This window comes from Platalea leucorodia, assembly GCF_965183815.1.
Source record: "Platalea leucorodia genome assembly, contig: HAP1_HAP1_SCAFFOLD_118, whole genome shotgun sequence".
Lineage (NCBI taxonomy): Eukaryota > Metazoa > Chordata > Aves > Pelecaniformes > Threskiornithidae > Platalea > Platalea leucorodia.
Window position 1 is genome coordinate 70,778 of NW_028121417.1, and position 18,559 is coordinate 89,336.

General features: G+C 52.9%; 1 protein-coding gene and 1 pseudogene across 2 annotated transcripts; both read right to left on the minus strand.

Moving 5' to 3' along the window:
* Positions 1-4,352: 4,352 nt before the first annotated feature.
* On the minus strand, positions 4,353-5,309 carry LOC309603502 (olfactory receptor 14C36-like; the record flags this gene model as incomplete). Its single annotated transcript, XM_082338338.1, has 1 exon — positions 4,353-5,309. The coding sequence occupies exon 1, from the start codon at positions 5,148-5,150 to the stop codon at positions 4,353-4,355; it is 798 nt and encodes a 265-aa protein (XP_082194464.1). The 5' UTR covers positions 5,151-5,309.
* Positions 5,310-16,611: 11,302 nt separating this feature from the next.
* On the minus strand, positions 16,612-17,547 carry LOC309603503 (olfactory receptor 14A16-like; annotated as a pseudogene). The gene has a single exon. The product of its transcript is annotated as an olfactory receptor 14A16-like (transcript).
* Positions 17,548-18,559: the final 1,012 nt, after the last annotated feature.

Sequence of the window (18,559 nt, forward strand, 5' to 3'; positions counted from 1 at the left end):
TGGAGGCATCTCATGCTGGATTTGTAGTGCTGGGGCTGGAAGGGACCTCAGCTGCCTCCCATGCCTGCCACAAACCCCCAGGAGGTGGGATTGCCCTTGCTTCTGTCATGGCGTCTGTTACAAATAGGCACCTGCACTCCTTTCCTACAGTCCCATGGTCATCCCCCTGTCACTCCAGAAACACAGATGGGTTCTGCCCCTTTATAGCTTGATGGCATTGGGGTACACTGTGTACTGGTTTCCATTAGAACCTTATACTCCTGCGGGTCTCCTGTGCCAGGCCATCGAATCCACACAGTCCAGTAAACCCTGTTGTCCCTTTCCTCCACCTGGCTGGAGGCAGGGCCCCCTCTAATCCTGGTCATAGCATTCATAGAATCATAGAATCATAGAATGGTTTGGATGCGAAGGGACCTTTAAAGGTCATCTAATTAAACCCCCCTGCAATGGGCAGGGACATCTACAACTAGATCAGGTTGCTCAGAGCCCCATCTAGCCTGTCCTTGAATGTTTCCAAGCATGGAGCATCTACCACCACTCTGGGAACCCGTTCGAGTGTTTCACTCCCCTCATCATGAAATTTTTTTTCCTTGTGTTCAGTCTAAATTTACCCTCCTACAGCAGCCTTCTCTTCTCCAGGCTGAACACCCCCAGCTCTTTCAGCCTTTCCTCATAGCAGAGGTGTTCCATCCCTCGGATCATTTGTGTGGCCTCCTCTGGACCCCCTCCAACAGGTCCATGTCCTTCCTGTGCTGAGGACCCCAGAGCTGGACACAGGGCTCCAGGTGGGGTCTCACCAGAGCAGAGTAGAGGGGCAGAATCCCCTCCCTCGACCTGCTGGCCACGCTTCTTTTGATGCAGCCCAGGATACAGTTGGCTTTCTGGGCTGCGAGAGCACATTGCCGGCTCATGTCCAGCTTTTCATCTACCAGTCCCCCCAAGTCCTTCTCCTCAGGGCTGCTCTCAATCCCTTCATCCCCCAGCCTGTACTGATACTGGGAGTTGCCCCCACCCAGGGGCAGGACCTTGCACTTGGCATTGTTGAATCTCATGAGGTTCACACAGGCCCCCTTCTCAAGCTTGTTCAGGTCCCTCTGGATGGCATCCTGTCCCTCGGGAGTGTCACCTGCACCACTCAGCTTGGTGGCATCTCAAAGCTTGCACTCAGTTGCACTGTTCGTTTCCTTGATAAAGATATTAAACAGTACTGGTCCCAGTATGGACCCCTGAGGGACACCACTCGTGCATTGGGTATCTCCAGGGGTGGTCTCCACTCTAAGGTGGGCTTTGACTAGATGATCTCCAGCACCTACAACCTCTCTTCTTCCTCTTGGATTTGACCTTGAAGCTATCTCAGGATTTCTGATGTCTCCACTGGAGTGGTTGTCTTCTCAGTCAACACCCAAGGTTGAGCTTGAGAACTTCTAAAGATCTAATGGCCACCTGGCACCACCTGAGGAGGACAAGCCTTGAGCCCACTCAAGGTCTGGTGAAGACCTGGGCAGAGGCTTCCCGCCAAGGAAGGCTGGATGAGGTGAGGGGGAGTCTCAGCCCAGGGCTGAAGGCACTGGGGGAGGTGGGGCTGGCGCACAGCAAGGTGAAGGTCAAGAAGCGGGGCTGCGGCTGGGGCCAGAGGACACATGGGGCATGGCACAGTGGAGGGAAGGAAGGGAGGGGTATGGCCAATGGACGCACTTAGGGGTGCCAAGGTTGCACTTAGGGGTCCAAGGGGGCCCTTAGGGGTCTGGGGGGCAGTTAGGGGTCTGTACAGGGATGAGACCCAGTCTATAAGGTTAAAGAGATCCCGTTTGTACGGGGACAGGGCCCAGTCTCTACTGGGATGGGGCCAGGGGATCCAGTTTGTACTGGGATGGGGCCCAGGCTGTACTGGCAGGAGTTAAAGGGACCCAGGTTGGACTGTGATGGGACACAGCCTGTACTGGGAAGGGATCATGGGATCCAGGTTGGACTGTGACGGGACACAGCCTTTACTGGGAAGGGATCCTGGGATCCATTTTGTACTAGGACGTGCCCAGTCTGTAATGGAAAAGGATAAAAGGATGCAGTTTGTACTGGGACAGGGCCCAGTCTGAGCTCGGCAATGTTAAAGGGATCCAGTTTGTACCGGGATGATGCCCAGTCTGTGCTGGGAAAGGGGACTAAGGGATCCAGTTCCTACTGGGACAGGGCAAAGTCTGTGCTGGGAGGCATTAAATGGATCCAGTTTGTACTGGAAGGGGGCTCAGTCTGTACTGGGAGGGGTTAAAAGGAACCAGTTTGTACTGGGACAGGGCCCAGTCTGTACTGGCAGGTATTAAATGTGTCCAGTTTGCACTGGGAGAGGCCCCATTCTCTACTGGGAGGTGTTTGAAGGATCCACTTTGTACGGGGAGGGGGCCCAGTCTGTACTGGGAGGGGTTAAAGGGAACTAGTTTGGACTCGGATGGGGTCCATTCTGTAAAAAGTCTTAATTTCCAGCTTTTCATGATTTTTTAAGAAATTTTGCTGATCCCTGAGGGATGCTGCTAGTATCTGTCTCCTTAGAGGACTTTGTACCACTGACAGAATTTGTTCCTGATCGTCCAGCCAACTTCCCACCCACCGCATCATTCACTTCTTCAGTCCAGATGTCAACAATCCTCTCCAGGGAGACCACGGGAAACCACATGCAAGGAGTTGCAAAAGTCCAGGTACACAGCATGCCCTTCTTTCCCCTCCCACATGGGTTCAGCAATCCTTTTCTTGTCCTTCAAGTGATGGAGAGAGCTGCAAGAGCATTTGCCCTGCCACCTTCCCAGGGACCGAGGTGAAGCTGACCAACGTGTAACACTCCCGGTCCTCCTTCTTGCCCTTCTTGAAGATGGCTTTGATATTTGCCTTTTCTGAGGACCTTGCAACCTCCCTGATCTCTCTGCCCCTTCCAAGATGTTTGAGAGAGGTCTCATGATGACACCAGCCAGCTCCACCAGCCAGCTCCACCAGCACCTCTCTGCTCCTTCCCACATCAAAAGCCTTCTTCATATCCCACCCTTGCAAGGGAGTGCCCAGGACACAGCACACGCCAGTCCAGGTCCTCTGGGCTGGCTCAGAAGAGAGCCAGAAGTGATTTCTTCCTGCAGGCCCACAGCTCCAATGGTTTCTCTGCGCAGCTCACAGCTTCCCTGAGCATTTTTCTCAGTGTCCCCCAACCTTTCTAGTCCACAGGCTTAGATGAAGGGATTGAAGAGGGATGTGAGGATGGTGGAGAAAAAGGGTTTTGTCAAACTGTCTCAGGAGGGCTGTTCTGGGCATCACACCCCCAAGGACGAGGGTGTCATAGAAAACAGTGGCACTAGTGAGGTGAGAGGAGCAGGTGGAGAAGGCTTTCTGCCTGCCCACGCTGGATGGGAGAGCTGCCCCGGGGAGGCATCTCTGATGCACACAGGATGACCGTGTGAACAGGAAGGGGAGGATGGGGTCTAGAAAGCAGGTTATGACAGCAAAGAGCACGAGTGTGACAGTGTCACTGCGTGAGAGCTCCAGCAATGGGGTGAAATCACAGAAGAAGTGGTCCGCTCCCCTGGGACCACACAACTGTATCTGGGACACGACTGACATTATGACTGTAGATGACAGAAATGCCCCTAGCGAAGGGGCAGCTGCCCTCTGGAGACAGACCTGCCGGTTCATGAGTCTTGTAGAGAGCAGGGGGTGGCACACAGCCCAGTACTGATCGTAGGGTGTGGTCACGGGGAGTAAACACTCAGTGCATGCAAAAGGTGCAGGAAACAATACTAGCACCGTGATGAGCAGAGATGGTGCTGTCCCCAGTCACGCAGCTGGCCATCAGCTGGGGCAGGGTGGTGGGTCTGTAGCAGATCTCCAGGGAAGACAAATGGCCCAAGAAGCAGCCCATGGGGGTGTGCGGATGCTGGTTTGCCGCCACGTGCATAATGATGAGGGTTTTCTCAAGCACAAACACTACGCAGGTCATGAGAGAGAGGGAAGAGATTTGCCTAAGGGTTGGGAATGTTCCCCATTCCGTAGGTATGGGGGACTCCATCATGGCCCCATTGCCCTTTCTCCACCTATGAGGAATTATATTTGGTTCAGTTTTAGTTGCTTGGGTCTCAGACAGACAAGTCAATGCAAGTACATTTATTTTGTTTAATTAGAGAAGGAGTATAGCTCCTTATTGACACAGTCGGTGGGTCAGACTAGTGAGGAAGAGAATGAAGTAGAAGTGGGGTGTCCACATTTCTTTGTGGACAACATTATCACAAGTTAAAAAAGCAAGAAAAGAAAAAACTTACCCAACAACAATGATAACAACAAAAACTAATCAAGAAAGGCTGGGCCTGTTATGAGTTACATTATGAGTCATATGTTGAAGAAGATGGACACTCTATAGCTCCTGGAGAACATCCAGTCATCAGTTTCCACATTGCTTCCTTGAGCTCCTGGTTCCTCAGGCTGTAGATGAGGGGGTTCACTGCTGGAGGCACCACCGAGTACAGAGCAGCAACCACTCGATTCAGGGATGGGGAGGAGGTGAAGGGGGGCTTCAGGTAGGCAAATGTGGCGGTGCTCAGAAACAGAGAGACCACGGCCAGGTGAGGGAGGCACGTGGAAAAGGCTTTGTGCCGACCCTGCTCAGAGGGGATCCTCAGGACGGCCCTGAAGATCTGCACATAGGACACCACAAGGAAAACAAAACACCCCAAAAAGACAAAAGTACTAAACACAAGAAGCTTAAATTCCCTGAAGTAGGCGTCTGAGCAGGAGAGCTTGAGGATCTGGGGAAGTTCACAGAAGAACTGGTCCAGGACATTGCCTTGGCAGAGGGGTAGGGAAAATGTATTGGCAGTGTGCAGCACAGCATTGAGAAACGCACTGCCCCAGGCAGCTGCTGCCATGTGGACACAAGCTCTGCTGCCCAGCAGGGTCCCGTAGTGCAGGGGTTTGCAGATGGCCACGTAGCGGTCATAGGCCATGACAGTGAGAAGAAAATACTCTGCTGAAATGAAAAAGACAAATAGAAAGAGCTGGGCAGCACATCCCGAGTAGGAGATGTCCCTGGTGTCCCACAGGGAATTGGCCATGGCTTTGGGGAGAGTGGTGGAGATGGAGGCCAGGTCGAGGAGGGAGAGGTTGAGGAGGAAGAAGTACATTGGGGTGTGGAGGTGGTGGTCACAGGCTATGGCGGTGATGATGAGGCCGCTGCCCAGGAGGGCAGCCAGGTAGGTGCCCAGGAAGAGGCAGAAGTGCAAGAGCTGCAGTTCCCGCGTGTCTGCAAATGCCAGGAGAAGGAACTCGATGATGGAGCTGCCGTTGGACGTTTGCTGCCTCTGTGCATGGGGACCTGCCCAAGGAGGTAAAGGCAGTGAGAAGTTAGGGTAGAGTTCTCTGAGCAAAGCCTATTCCAGTTCTCATGGAAACACCCCAGACTGCCTTGCACCTTTCAGGGAGACCTTTGGCAGGTGACTTTCATGAGCTCTGGTTGGTGCTGGCTGAGGGTGCCGTGTGGAGCAGGGAGCTCTGCTGTGCGCTCTGGAGGGGTCAGCCCTGTCCTACAGCAATAGGTAATAGCAACATGGGGTGATCTCAGATTAAATCCACTTTTGATATCAATGAGCTTTTCAGCATTGTTGCTCCCATTTCACCCAACTGCAGAGCAGAGCCGAAGGGATTTTGTTTTGTTTATCTTGTTCTAGTTGCCACAGCACAACTGAGAAGTGCTTGTAAAGCAGAAATCCTTGGCACTTCTGCTGTACTCCAAGTGAAATGGTGTGGGTGCTGACAGGCAAAGGGACTGTCCCTTAGTGCAGGGTGTGGAGAGCTGGTCTGTCCATCAGCCCTAGTCTCAGCTGCCTTTTCCTTGCAGCTCTTTGAGCTGGAGGAGGATCACACCCAGATGTTCACCTGAGAAGAAACTGGAAACTTCTGAGAGCAGAGGAATCCAGTTCCCAAGTGCAGATCTCCAAACCCCTCCCCACCATCTCATTGTACCTGAGCAGGATCTCAGCTCTCCCCTCCCAGCCATGGACACACAGGGCTCATTGCAGCTGCCCACACAGACGATGAGCCACATTGCCATGGCCTTAGCACTGAGTTGTCTTCTCCAGGGGACACAGAGAGCCCATGGGAGAGCTGTGCCCTTCTGGAGGACAGCCTGCATCCCAGCAGGACCCCCAGGGAAAAAGTCAAAAGTCCTGAAGACAGGGAGTCCTTAGGTGAGGGTCAGCTCATTGCCAGCCCCACACACTGCAGTGCCCGGAGCCCCCAGGTAAGGTGGGGACAAAGGCAGCAAGGACAGGAGGGGAAACACAGAGAAATGTCCCAATGCTCCTGCCATGGGAGGAAGGACAGGGACAGACCCACAGGCACTCAGGCGTTTCTCCTCACTGTGGGTTGGGCTGCCAAGAAGAAGACAGCCTGAAACCCCATGACCCTGGGGGCAAAGGCCGTGCTGGGTGGGAGAGGAGAGCAGGAGGGTGCTCCCTGAAGGTGTCTGTGCTGCAGGGGATGGCAGGGAGGTGCCTGAATCCCCACTGCCATGGTGTTCATGGGAGCAGCTCCCTCTCCCTCCCTGCCCATGTCTCTGCTGCCTGGAGCTGTCCCTGCCAGGAGCTGTTTCTCTGTCCCCAAGTCTGCTCCCTGCCAGTGCTCACAGAGCCCATCCCACCCGCTCTGTGCTCAGCTCTGCCCTGCAGACATCTCCTGGCAGCAGGGCACTGCCCAGGGGCATCTCTGTATGTGCAGGGGCTCAGGAGAAGCTCAGACAAGTCCCAGTGAGAAGCAGGGTCTCAGTGCCTTCTCCAGAGCAGAGAAATACATTCCCATCTCCCACTGCCCACCCAGCCAACCAAGAGTGGCAAAGAGAAAGCAGAGATTCCTTCCCTTTTAGGTAATCCTCATCTTGACCTTCCTCTTGAAAAGTCCCCTTGGAAATTCCCTGGGGGTAATCTGGAGCTGTAGGCAGCCCTAACCCATGCAGCACCCTCTCAACAGAGGGACCCGGTCTTACCCTGCCAGGGTCACTGCTTGCACACACAGCTTCTCCCTGCAGCGTTGTGGGCAGCTCCCCGGGCAGGCTGAGTGCTGACCCTGGCAGGCGGCAGCGTCTGTTGCCCTGGCACACAGCGCCCTGGGGTGCAGGGACCCTGCTCTGAAGGATGGCCCTGGGCACCCCTGGCTGCACACCCGGCTTCACGCCCTTGCAGCCATCCCCAGGAGAAGGCAGCCATCATGACCTTTCCTTCAGATGGTGCGGCAGGGAAGCCCTGCTCTGGAGCATGTCCTCCTCCTCTATGCTAGAGAAGCCAAGAAAGACATCCTGATAGGTCCTATCAGTCATGGGATGTGCCAGCTCTGGAAGAGCCCTCCAGGATACTCATCTGAATCTCGCTGCTGCCAGAGACTTACTGTGTCAGATGCTGTGAAGATTTCTCTCCGAACAAGCTCAGCTCTCTCCTTCCACCCCACACTGCCTTTAACCTCTCTCTGCCTCACTCCTCTCCCCTCGGTGCCTGCAGGCAGTGCCCACAGCCCTGCTGTGCTTCGCAGAGGAGCTGCTCCTGGGCAGAGCTGTCTCTCTGCAGGGCTGCCCACTTGCCAGGAGCTCCCTGTGTCCCAAAAGCCCGGCCCACCTGACCAACAGAGGCCCAGCCCAAGGCAGCACTTTCTCTCTTTTTTGAGCTCCCTCCAGGTGTCCCTGGGGCTCCAGGGGAACCTGCTGTGAAACAGGCTGAAGGAATCACTCATGTTCCCTCCCTCAGCTGGGGAGAGAGATTTCTTTCCAGCAGTGTCCTTTCTCCTATCAGAGATGGGCTTAGGTCTAAAAATCGCCCCTTTGTCTTACCATTAAGTAGGACACCCAGACAATGACAGGCAGGGATCTTCTTTAATCCTGATGAGGGACGGGATTCAGCTGGAGGCTGAGACTCAGTGGAGGCATCTCATCCTGTGTTTCTATTGCTAAGCACTGGAAGGGGACTCAGCTCCCTCCCATGCCTGCCACAATCCCACAGGAGGTGGGATTCCTCTTGCTTCAGTTCAGGTGGGCATTAAATAGGCACCTGCATGTGAGCTCCTTGTCTCAGCTCCTGTGGTCACTGGTGAAGATGTAGGTCGGGACTTGGCTGTTCAGATGAAATACCTGCTGACACCTGAGGTGCCAGGGGTTGTCCAAGGCACGTGCAAGGCAACTGCACTTGTCCCTGTTTACTACTTTCTTGGCAGCCTATGCTGCCATCTGACCAAATGATGTCATGTAGCCCAGGGAGAACTAAGCTTTGCTCTGTCTTTTCCATCAGCTGGGTTGACTAGATCTCCATTGCCTGTAATGATGGTTTTCATCCCCACATTGCCTAATCAAATTCCAGACTGTTACTCGATTTCATGTCCAAATAGATGTCTGTAGTGTTCTGTGAGATGCCAAGGCTCTCACCCGTACCTACATGTGGCTGGCAGGTACAGCACGGGAAAGCCATCCCCATTCAGAACGAGTGTGTGTCGGACACCCCAGACAGCATTGCAGACAGGTTCGGTGCCTTTGTGCAAGAAACTCTTTGCCACCACTGCGGTGTGGCAAGGTCCGTCCCTTCTCTACCCAGTAGATGTAAGGCAGGCCAGGAGCACAAGGCACATCACACTGGGGTCTCCACTTGTGTGCCTATGTTCTCAGACTGCTGTTTTATCTCTCCACCAGCCTTTACTCACCCCCTTGATGACACAATCAAGGAACGGACCAACAGTTTTCACACTGGCCTGACAGCAGCACCTTGTCATTGACGGAGATCACCTTCACGTCCACCAAAGGCCCTAAGAGGCAGCAGAGACACCACTGAAATAAACTTCTTTCTTTCCAGGGCTGCACTTCCCAGCCCCATTTTCCTCTGGCCTTGGGGACAGCAGGGTTTGCTCATTATTGTGGCATCCAATTGCAGCTTTATGTTTCCATCTGATGTCCACTCTGGAACGTCTCTGCTCTGAAGCAAAGCCTTTGCAAACAGGGCTTCTCGGACGCTGGGTACCAGGTTTCCGTAAGACAAGTCAGAGTCTTGCCTGGAGCCACAGCTGAGGAGCTACAGCCCAAATGTGCACTCATGCCCTCAGCCAGGGGCACAGCCAGGATGAGCTGGAGCCTGTGCTTTTTGACATGCATGGAGTAACTGCCAAGGCATGATGGGACAAGTCACACGGCTTGGGGTGCTGCAATGGATGGGTACAGGCTTTTCAGGAGAGACAGGCTGGAAGGATCAGGATTGGGGCTCCCTCAGAGTGAAGAAATTAACTGCATGTATGGAGCTCCTCTGTGGGGCAAGTGACAAGTTGGGTGAGCCCTTGTGAGCGAGGGCCAGAGGAGGGGCCAGTAAAGGTGACACCGTGGTGGGAGATGAGAAACCCACAGTTGGCCTAGTCTTTTCTAAGCATCCAAATGAAGTCCCTGGATGTAGAAGCCTGGGTCTCACTGGAGACTGCAATGTCCCTGGCATTTAACGGAAGAGGAACACAGCAGGATTGTTGTGGTTTAACCCCAGCTGGCAACCAAGCACCACACAGCCGCTCACTCACCCTCCCCCCAGCCGGTGGGATGAGGGAGAGAATCTGAAGAGCAAAAGTAAGAAAACTCGTGAGTTTGGATAAGAATGGTTTAATCATGGAAATAAAATAAAATTAAATTTAAAAAAACCATTGTAATGAAAAGGAAAACAATAAGAGAGAGAGAGGGGAACAAAACCCAGGAAAATCAAGTGATGCAACCGCCTACCAGTCACCGACCAATGCCCCGCCAGTCTCCGAGCAGTGATCACTGCCCTCTGGCCAACTCCCTCCAGTTTATATCCTGACCATGACATCATATGGTATGGAATAGCCCTTTGGCCAGTTGGGGTCAGCTGTCCTGGCTGTGCTCCCTCCCAGCTACTTGTGCACCTCCTGGCTGGCAGAGTATGGGAAGCTGAAAAGTCCTTGTCTTAATATAAGCACTAGAATCACAGAATCATAGAATGTCCTGACTTGGAAGGGACCCACACGGATCATCGAGTCCAACACTACTTAGCAACAACTAAAACACCAGTGTGCTGTCACGTTATTCTCAGGCTAAATCCAAAACACAGCACTCTGCCAGCTCCTAGGAAGAAAATGAACTCTGTCCCAGCTGAAACCAGGACAGTATCCACCCCTTATTCTATACCATCTACGTCGTGCCCAGGTCCCATACTTTCCAATACCTTTCAATTAATTGCCACCACTTTTCCTGTCTTTTAATATATACACACAGAGATCATTCCCTTGGTCTATGGGCCATGCCTCTAAAATGTCCGTTGGGTTCCTTGAGTCCATGACTTTGGGCTTTATCTGTCATAACAGCCTTTCAGGGCAGGAGAGCTGGTGTGTGGTCTTGGATTGTTGCATGCTGAAGTCAGTTCTGGTTCCATCACTGCTGCACTTTTCTCTGTTTCATCCAAGTTCATTCTTCATTAATCTGGGTGATTCTTACTGTAATACCATTGGTATGGCATATAGCCACCATAGAAGTGATGACATGCACTATCATTTAGCAATTAACATCATACGATTCAGTTCATTGGCTATTTTCACCCAAAATCAAATCCCCCTGAGGTACACATCAGAATTCCCCATCCTTCCACATCACCCACCAAGTGCACCCACGTCCTTGAGCAAAAGCAATCCCACCAATGGGTTTGCCTTTGCCTGAGGCGGGAGTAACCCAGACTGTCTGCCCCAGCATATTTTTTATGTGCACTACATGGACTTTATTCCCTTCTACAGTACGTAAAAGTTTTGATTGGGCAGGGCCAGCTCGATTGGCAGATCCCCTAGTGTTGACTAACCAGGTGGCCTTTGCTAAATGTCTATCCCAGTGTCTGAATGTCCCATCACCCGTTGCTCTCAGTGTAGTCTTTAACAGTCCATTGTATCGTTCGATTTTCCCAGAGGCTGGTGCGTGATAGGGGATGTGATATACCCACTCAGTGCCATGCCTTTGGCCCAGGGGTCTATGAGGTTCTTTCAGAAATGAGCCCCATTGTCTGTCTCAACTCTTTCTGGGGTGCCATGTTGCCATAGGATTTGCTTTTCAAGGCCCAGGATAGTGTTCCGGGCGGTGGCATGGCGCACAGGACATGTTTCCAGCCATCTGCTGGTTGCTTCCACCATTGTAAGCACATGGCGCTTGCCTTGGTGGGTTTGTGGGAGTGTGATATCATCAATCTGCCAGGCCTCCCCATATTTATCTTTCAGCCATCGTCCTCCAAACCAGAGAGGCTTGAACCGCTTGGCTCGCTTGATTGCAGCGCATGTTTCGCATTCATGGGTAACCAGTGCAATGGTGTCCATGGTCAAGTCCACCCCGCGACCACGAGCCCATCTATGTGTTGCATCTCTTCCTTGATGGCTTGAGGTGTCATGGGCCGAGTGAGCTAGAAATAATTCACCCTTCTGTTGCCAGTCCAGATCCACCTGAGCCACTTCAGTCTTAGCAGCCTGATCCACCTGCTGGTCGTTTTGAGGTTCTTCAGTGGCCCGACTCTTGGGTACGTGAGCATCTACGTGACGTACTTTTACAGCCAGGTCCTCTACCCGGGCAGCAATATCTTGCCACAATGCGGCAGCCCAGATGAGTTTGCCTCTGTGCTGCCAGTTGCTCTGCTTCCATCGCTGCAACCACCCACACGGGGCATTTGCCACCATCCATGAGTCAGTATAGAGATAGAGCATTGGCCACTTTTCTCGTTCTGCAATATCTAAAGCCAGCTGGATGGCTTTCACCTCTGCAAACTGGCTCGATTCCCCTTCTCTTTCAGCAGTTTCTGCGACTTCTTGTATAGGACTCCATACAGCAGCTTCCCACCTCCAATGCTTCCCCACAAGACGACAGGACCCATCAGTGAACAGGGCATACTGCTTCTCATTTTCTGGCAGTTTATTGTACAGTGGGGCCTCTTCAGCACATGTCACCTCCTTCTCTGGTGATATTCCAAAATCTTTGCCTTCTGGCCAGTCCATGATCACTTCCAAGATTCCTGGGCAACTGGGGTTTCCTATTCGAGCCCGTTGTGTGATCAGCGCGACCCACTTACTCCATGTAGCGTCAGTTGCATGATGTCTAGAAGGGACTCTCCCTTTGAACATCCAGCCCAACACTGGCTGTCGGGGTGCCAGGAGGAACTGTGCTTCAGTACCAACCACTTCTGGAGCAGCTCAAACCCCTTCATATGCTGCCAATATCTCTTTTTCAGTTGGAGTGTGGTGGGCCTCAGATCCTCTGTATCCCCGACTCCAAAAGCCCAGGGGTCGACCTCGAGTCTCCCCCAGTGCTTTCTGCCCGAGGCTCCAGGTTCTCCCTGGCTGCGATGTAGAGCACATTTTTTACATCTTGTCCTGCCTGGGCTCACCCAAGGGCGACTGCATGAACTCTCTCCCATTTAATTTGTTCAAAGGCTTGTCGTTGCTGAGGACCCCATTTGAGGTTGTTCTTCTTCTGGGTCACTTGATAGGGAGGGCTTATGATGAGACTGTAATTTGGAATATGAATTCTCCAAAAACCCACAACGCCCAAGAAAGCTTGTGTTTCCTTTTTGCTGGTTGTTGGAGACATAGCCATTATTTTGTTGATCACATCCATTGGGATCATGCCCCACTTCTCATCTTCCCTGTTGGTCTCTCCTCAAGACACTGAATCTCCATCCAGCACAAAAGCCATGGGAGCTGTCCTTCCCCACCTCACCTCTTATTCCACTGATGTCACAATTCTGTCATGCCGCACAGGGCTCCTGCTCTCTGTGCCCCAGGCTGTGGGCTTTGGTGCCCATTTGGGCTGCAGCACCTCAGATGTGGCACCAGGGCCAAGGGCAGACTTGTCACATGGAAACCTGGTCCCCAGAGATGGGAGCCCGTGTGTGGCAAGGCTTGGCTTCCCAGCAGAGGCATGCTGGAGTGGGTGGCAGGTGGTGCCATAATGATGGATGAGGTTCCCCCACGGAGAGCAAAAGCTGCAGTCCCCAAGGGCAGAGAGCAAGAGGCCTGGGCTGTGCAGCCCTGGCAGGAGAGGGCTTTGCTGTGCCAGGTGACTCTGCAGCACCGTGCGGCCTGTGCCAGAGGTGGAGCTGAGCTGCAAGAAGGCCAAGGTGCTGCTGAGAAAGTCGCTGGGGGAGGGCAGCCTGTGATCCAGCCACACTGTGGACATCATGCTGAGGGCCGACTGGGCAGATGATAGCAGCTCTGCAGAGAAGGACCTTGGCATCCCAGAGGAGAAGCAGCTGAATATAAGCCAGCAATACACCCTTGCAGCAAAGTCCAACAGCGTCCTGGGCTGCATTAGGAAAAGCCTTGCTGGCAGATGGAGGGAGGTGACCCTTCCCCTCCACTCAGCACTGGGGAGGCCCCATCTGGAGTGCTGTGTCCAGTGCTGGGCTCCTCACTACAATAAAGTTCTTGACCTACAAAAGCAAGTCCAGCAAAGGGCCACAAAGCTGGTTTAAGGGACTGCAGCATCTGCCATAGGAGGAAATGCTGAGAGATGTGGGACTGTTCAGTCTGGAAAAGAAAAGGCTCAGAGGGATCTTGTTAATGTGTATAAACACCTGATGGGAGAGCATGAAGACCAGGGAGCCAAACTCTTCTCAGTAGTTCCCAGTGACAAGACAAGGGGCGATGGACACAGCTAAAAACACATGAAATGCCATCTGAACCCAAGAAAGCACTTTTGGACTGTGAGGGTGGTCCAACACTGTAATAGGTTTCCCAGAGAGGTTGTGGAGTCTCCATCCATGGAGATATTCCAACCCCAGCTAGACAAGGTGCTCAGCAACCTGCTCTAGCTGAACCTGCCTCAGCTGGGGGTTGAACTAGATGATTTCCAGAGGTCCCTTCCAATCTCAGCATTCCCATGATTCTGTGAGTATGAAGGAGAAAAGTAAGAGAGAAAGAAAGGAACAACACCTAGCCTTGACAACAAATACAGTGGGATCCCATGGAGAGGACCCATGCTGGAGCAGGGGAGGTGTGAGGAGGAAGGAGCAGCAGAGATGTTCTGCAGTGACTGTTAACCCCCTCTTCACCATCCCCCCTGCTCCTGGTGGTGTTGAGGTAGGTAGAACTGGGAACAATGGAGTAATTTGAGCCTGGGGGAAAGTGAGAGGGGAATGGTCTTTAATATTTTTCTCATTGTTTCTCACAATCCAAATCTTTTTATAATTGGCAACAAATGAATTTGATCTTCCCTAAGTCAACGGGTCTTTGCCCATGATGGTATTCGGTAACTGATCTCTTTTACTTTATCTTGACCCATGAGTTATTCCATCTTATTTTCTCCCTTTGTCTTGTTGAGGCAGGGGAGTGAGTGAGCAGCTGGGTGGGTGTCTGGCTGCTGGCCAGGTTAACCCACTACAGAACCACCACATCAGGACTGCTGCGTCCAGTATGGGACTTCCCAGCACAAGAAAGAGCCTGACCGACTGAAGTGAGTCCTGCAGAGGCCAGAAGGATGGTTGGGTCTTGGAGCACATTATGGACAAGGAGAGGCTGAGAGTGCTGAGGTTTTGAGAAATCCCTCAAGTCAAACACTAGAGGAAGCACCCACTCCAGTTGAGGGATCTCAGTCAATGGAGATATTCAATATTTGTTGAGACAAGGCCATGAGAACCTGTTCAAGCTGGATCTGTCTGAGAACTGGCTTGGCTGAGGGACCAGCTGTGGCAAGAGCTGTGAGACTTGAGGGGTCTAGAGCACAAGTCTTATGAGGAGCGGCTGAGGGAACTGGGCTTGTTTAGCCTGGAGAAGAGGAGGCTGAGGGGTGACCTTATTGTTCTGTACAACAGCCTGAAAGGAGGCTGTAGCGAGGTGGGGGTTGGTCTCTTCTCCCCAGTAACGAGTGATAGGACAAGAGGAAACGGCCTCAAGCTGCGCCAGGGGAGGTTTAGGTTAGATATTAGGAAAAACTTCTTCACCGAAAGGGTGGTCAAGCATTGGAACAGGCTGCCCAGGAAAGTGGTTGAGTCTCCCTCTCGGGAGGTATTTAAAGAATGGATAAATACGGTGCTTGAAGACATGGTATAGATGGACTTGGCAGTGATAGGTTAACGGTTGGACTTGATGATCTTAAGGGTCTTTCCAACCTTGACGATTCTATGATTCTATGATTCTATGATTTGTGTGTAATAAGAGTCAGTAGGAAACTGCTTCCCTTTTTCTTAATATTGGTGATGGAGTTGGGTATCACTGAGCCCCGGAGGAGGACAGAGGTGACCATGCAGCAAAAGTCCTTTCTCAAGGCTGGGGTGTACAAACAGAGCTGGAAATGGCCGGTGTGTGGCAGTGATCTGGGACAGTTCTCCCAGGGCAGCTTCCCCAGGATGTACAGGGAACATGGCACAGACCTGGCCCCTCTCTTCTGAACCTTCGGTGCCTTGCTTCCTTCACATTGATGCCTCACTCTGCATTGTGAGCACCGTGCTGGGGGCCCCCACCCTGCACACTCACACAGATTGCCTCTACACTGGGGCTTTCCTCTCCCAGGCACTTCCCAGCCCAGCCCAGCCCCTCCCCAGATCTCCCCACCTCCCCTGCCCCCTCCCCAGCCCAGCAGAGCAGCCCAGCCTGGGCTGGCCCCATGGCAGTGCCCACCGCAGGGTGCTGCAGAGCTCTGGGCACTCACCCTACAGCCCCAGCCCCTCTGAAGGGCACAGCAGCTCCTGGGGGGCAGAGAGGGGGGCTCAGGCTCCTAATTAATCCCAAGGCTGGTGCTGGCCCCAAGGCCAGGAGGAAACAGGCCAGGCACTCTCTGGCTCTCCTGAATTCCTATTGTAGGTGATGCCCATACCTGACTGTATTTGTCCCCTCCTCTGCTCCCACCAGCCCCACTCCTCAGAAGAGCACAGCAGTCCTGGCCCTGGGCCTCCTCAGGCAGCTCCCGAATCCCTCCATTCTCCACTCCCTCTGGCTTCTGAGTCCCCACTGACTCCCATGGCACTGCAGAGTCCTTGTTCGTTGATAAGATGATTTAGTGCTTTACTTTTGGGGGACATCACCATTGCAACTGTTTCACCGTCTGACCCTCCATTCATTCCAACCCCAGGGCACGTGGGGAGTCCCCATCCTCTCCTCTCCTCACCCCTCCAAATTCATTTCCAGGCAGTCTGGTATATGCCATCACTCCTGTCATACATGAAGAAACCTGAGAAGAGAATGGGAGCTCATGGGCCATCCCCCCTCCCGTTGGACGCCAAGAAGAGAGCTTTTAAATTCACAGCGCTTGGCCCAGTGGAACCCAATGTGACCATGAGCTTAACTCCCAAAATATTAAGAACACAAGGAGATCTGACTCTTTAAAAAACTCTTTCTTGGACATTTTCTTGGCAGCAGCTTTAGAGGAAGAGCCCAGCCTTCAGGCACTGGATCTGGGCGATTCCGTTTTATTGAAGAGCTGCTATTGGGCATGCCACATATCACACAGTGCTGTGCAAGAGTCAGACACAATAATATCAAGCCTTAAGACAAGTAGTATGAACCCAGCAAATTATCTGTAAGCAGGATTATCATAAGAGAAAACAGCAGACTCGTGGCCTAAGATAAACTGTGGGAAATGTGCAGAGAATGGGAGGCAGGTTATCGTTGGTGAAACAGCATCGATTGGGCCAGTTTCCTTAGGGCATCCTTGAGCTCCTGGTTCCTCATGCTGTAGATGAGGGGGTTCACTGCTGGAGGCACCACGGAGTAGAGCACTGCCACCACTCGGTCCAGGGATGAGGAGGAGATGGAGGGGGGCTTCAGGTAGGCAAACATGCCAGTGCTGAGAAACAGGGAGACCACGGCCATGTGGGGGAGGCACGTGGAAAAGGCTTTGTGCCGTCCCTGCTCAGAGGGGATCTTCAGCACAGCCCTGAAGATCTCCACATAAGACACCACAAGGAAAACAAAACACCCAAAGACTAAACAGACACTAACCACAAGGAGCCCAACTTCCCTGAGGTAGACATGTGAGCAGGAGAGCTTGAGGATCTGGGGGATTTCACAGAAGAACTGGTCCAGGACATTGCCTTGGCAGAGTGGCAGTGAGAACGTATTGGCAGTGTGCAGCACAGCACTGAGAAACCCAGTGCCCCAGGCAGCTGCTGCCATGTGGACGCAAGCTCTGCTGCCCAGGAGGGTCCCATAGTGCAGGGGTTTGCAGACGGCAATGTAGCGGTCGTAGGCCATGACAGTGAGGAGCGAAAACTCTGCTGAGATCAAGAAGGCGAGCATAAAGATCTGGGCAGCACACCCTTGGTAAGAAATGGCCCTGGTGTCCCACAGGGCATTGGCCATGGACTTGGGGAGAGTCGTGGAGATGGAGGCCAGGTCGAGGAGGGAGAGGTTGAGGAGGAAGAAGTACATGGGGGTGTGGAGGCGGTGGTCGCAGGCTACGGCGGTGATGATGAGGCCGTTGCCCAGGAGGGCAGCCAGGTAGATGGCCAGGAAGAGCCAGAGGTCAGGAGCTGCAGCTCCCGTGTGTCCCGCCTCTTCCAGGAGGAGGAACTGGGTGATGGAGCTGCTGTTGGACATTTTTTCACTTTGGTATGTGGACCTGTTCAAGGAGGAAAACACAGTATGTTAGCAGAGACTTCTCTGAGCAAAATCAAAGCCTTTTCCCATAGACTCTGCTCATGCTGCACACACCCCCTTTTCATTTTCCAGGAGACCTTCCTCAGCTCCGTGGCTGCAGCTCTGGTTGGTGCTGGCAGAATGTGCCATGAGGAGCAGGGCCCTTGCCCGCTATTTGCTGAGGAGTCAGCCCTGCTCTGCAGCAGTGGGGTCATGGGAATGGTGGGAGCAGGGGCAAGTCCAGGTGTTTTACTTTGTCAGATGAAACCTCTCCTAAAACAGAATGGCCTGTCAGCATCTGCACTGCCAGTGCCAAGGAACTGGCATAGCAGAAGGCAGTTTGAGAGGTTTGGGGTTTTTTACAGCTCCCTCCATCTCCACAGGGATTGTCCTTGGATGTCAGAAATCCTCAGCATTTCTGCTGCTCTCATGGAGATCAGAGCGAGCCCTGCGAGGCAAGATGATTGCCTGTGGCTCAGCGCAGTGAGGGGATCTGGTCAGCCTTTCTCAAGGTCTCAGCACCCCACTTCTAGCCCCGGACACTCATGGATCCTTTCACCAACCCAACAGCATTTCCTCAGCCATAGCATCTCTACGTTTCTCCATGGGGCTTCCAGAGAACGCAAAGGTGCTATGGGACAGGTTTGCATGCTGGAAGGCAGCTGACAGCTTGGAAGGACACCCTCAGGAGCTGATAGCCAATTGTCTTAATGTTGGCATCTCATGAAGACAAAATTGACTCCTTCCCCAGCCCCACAGGCTGCATTGCCCACAGCCCCACAGATTAGAGGAAAGCTGGGATGCTTGTTCCCATCGACATGCCTGCATGAATGGACGAACAAGATCAGTGTGTGACTCTGCAGCTGAAATTCCCATCCCCAGGGAGTCTGACAGCACTAAAAAGATGACTTTAAAATGGACAGGTGGAGAAATGAGGGAAAAATACAGTGAGGGTCTGGCTGAAAGAGGCAAG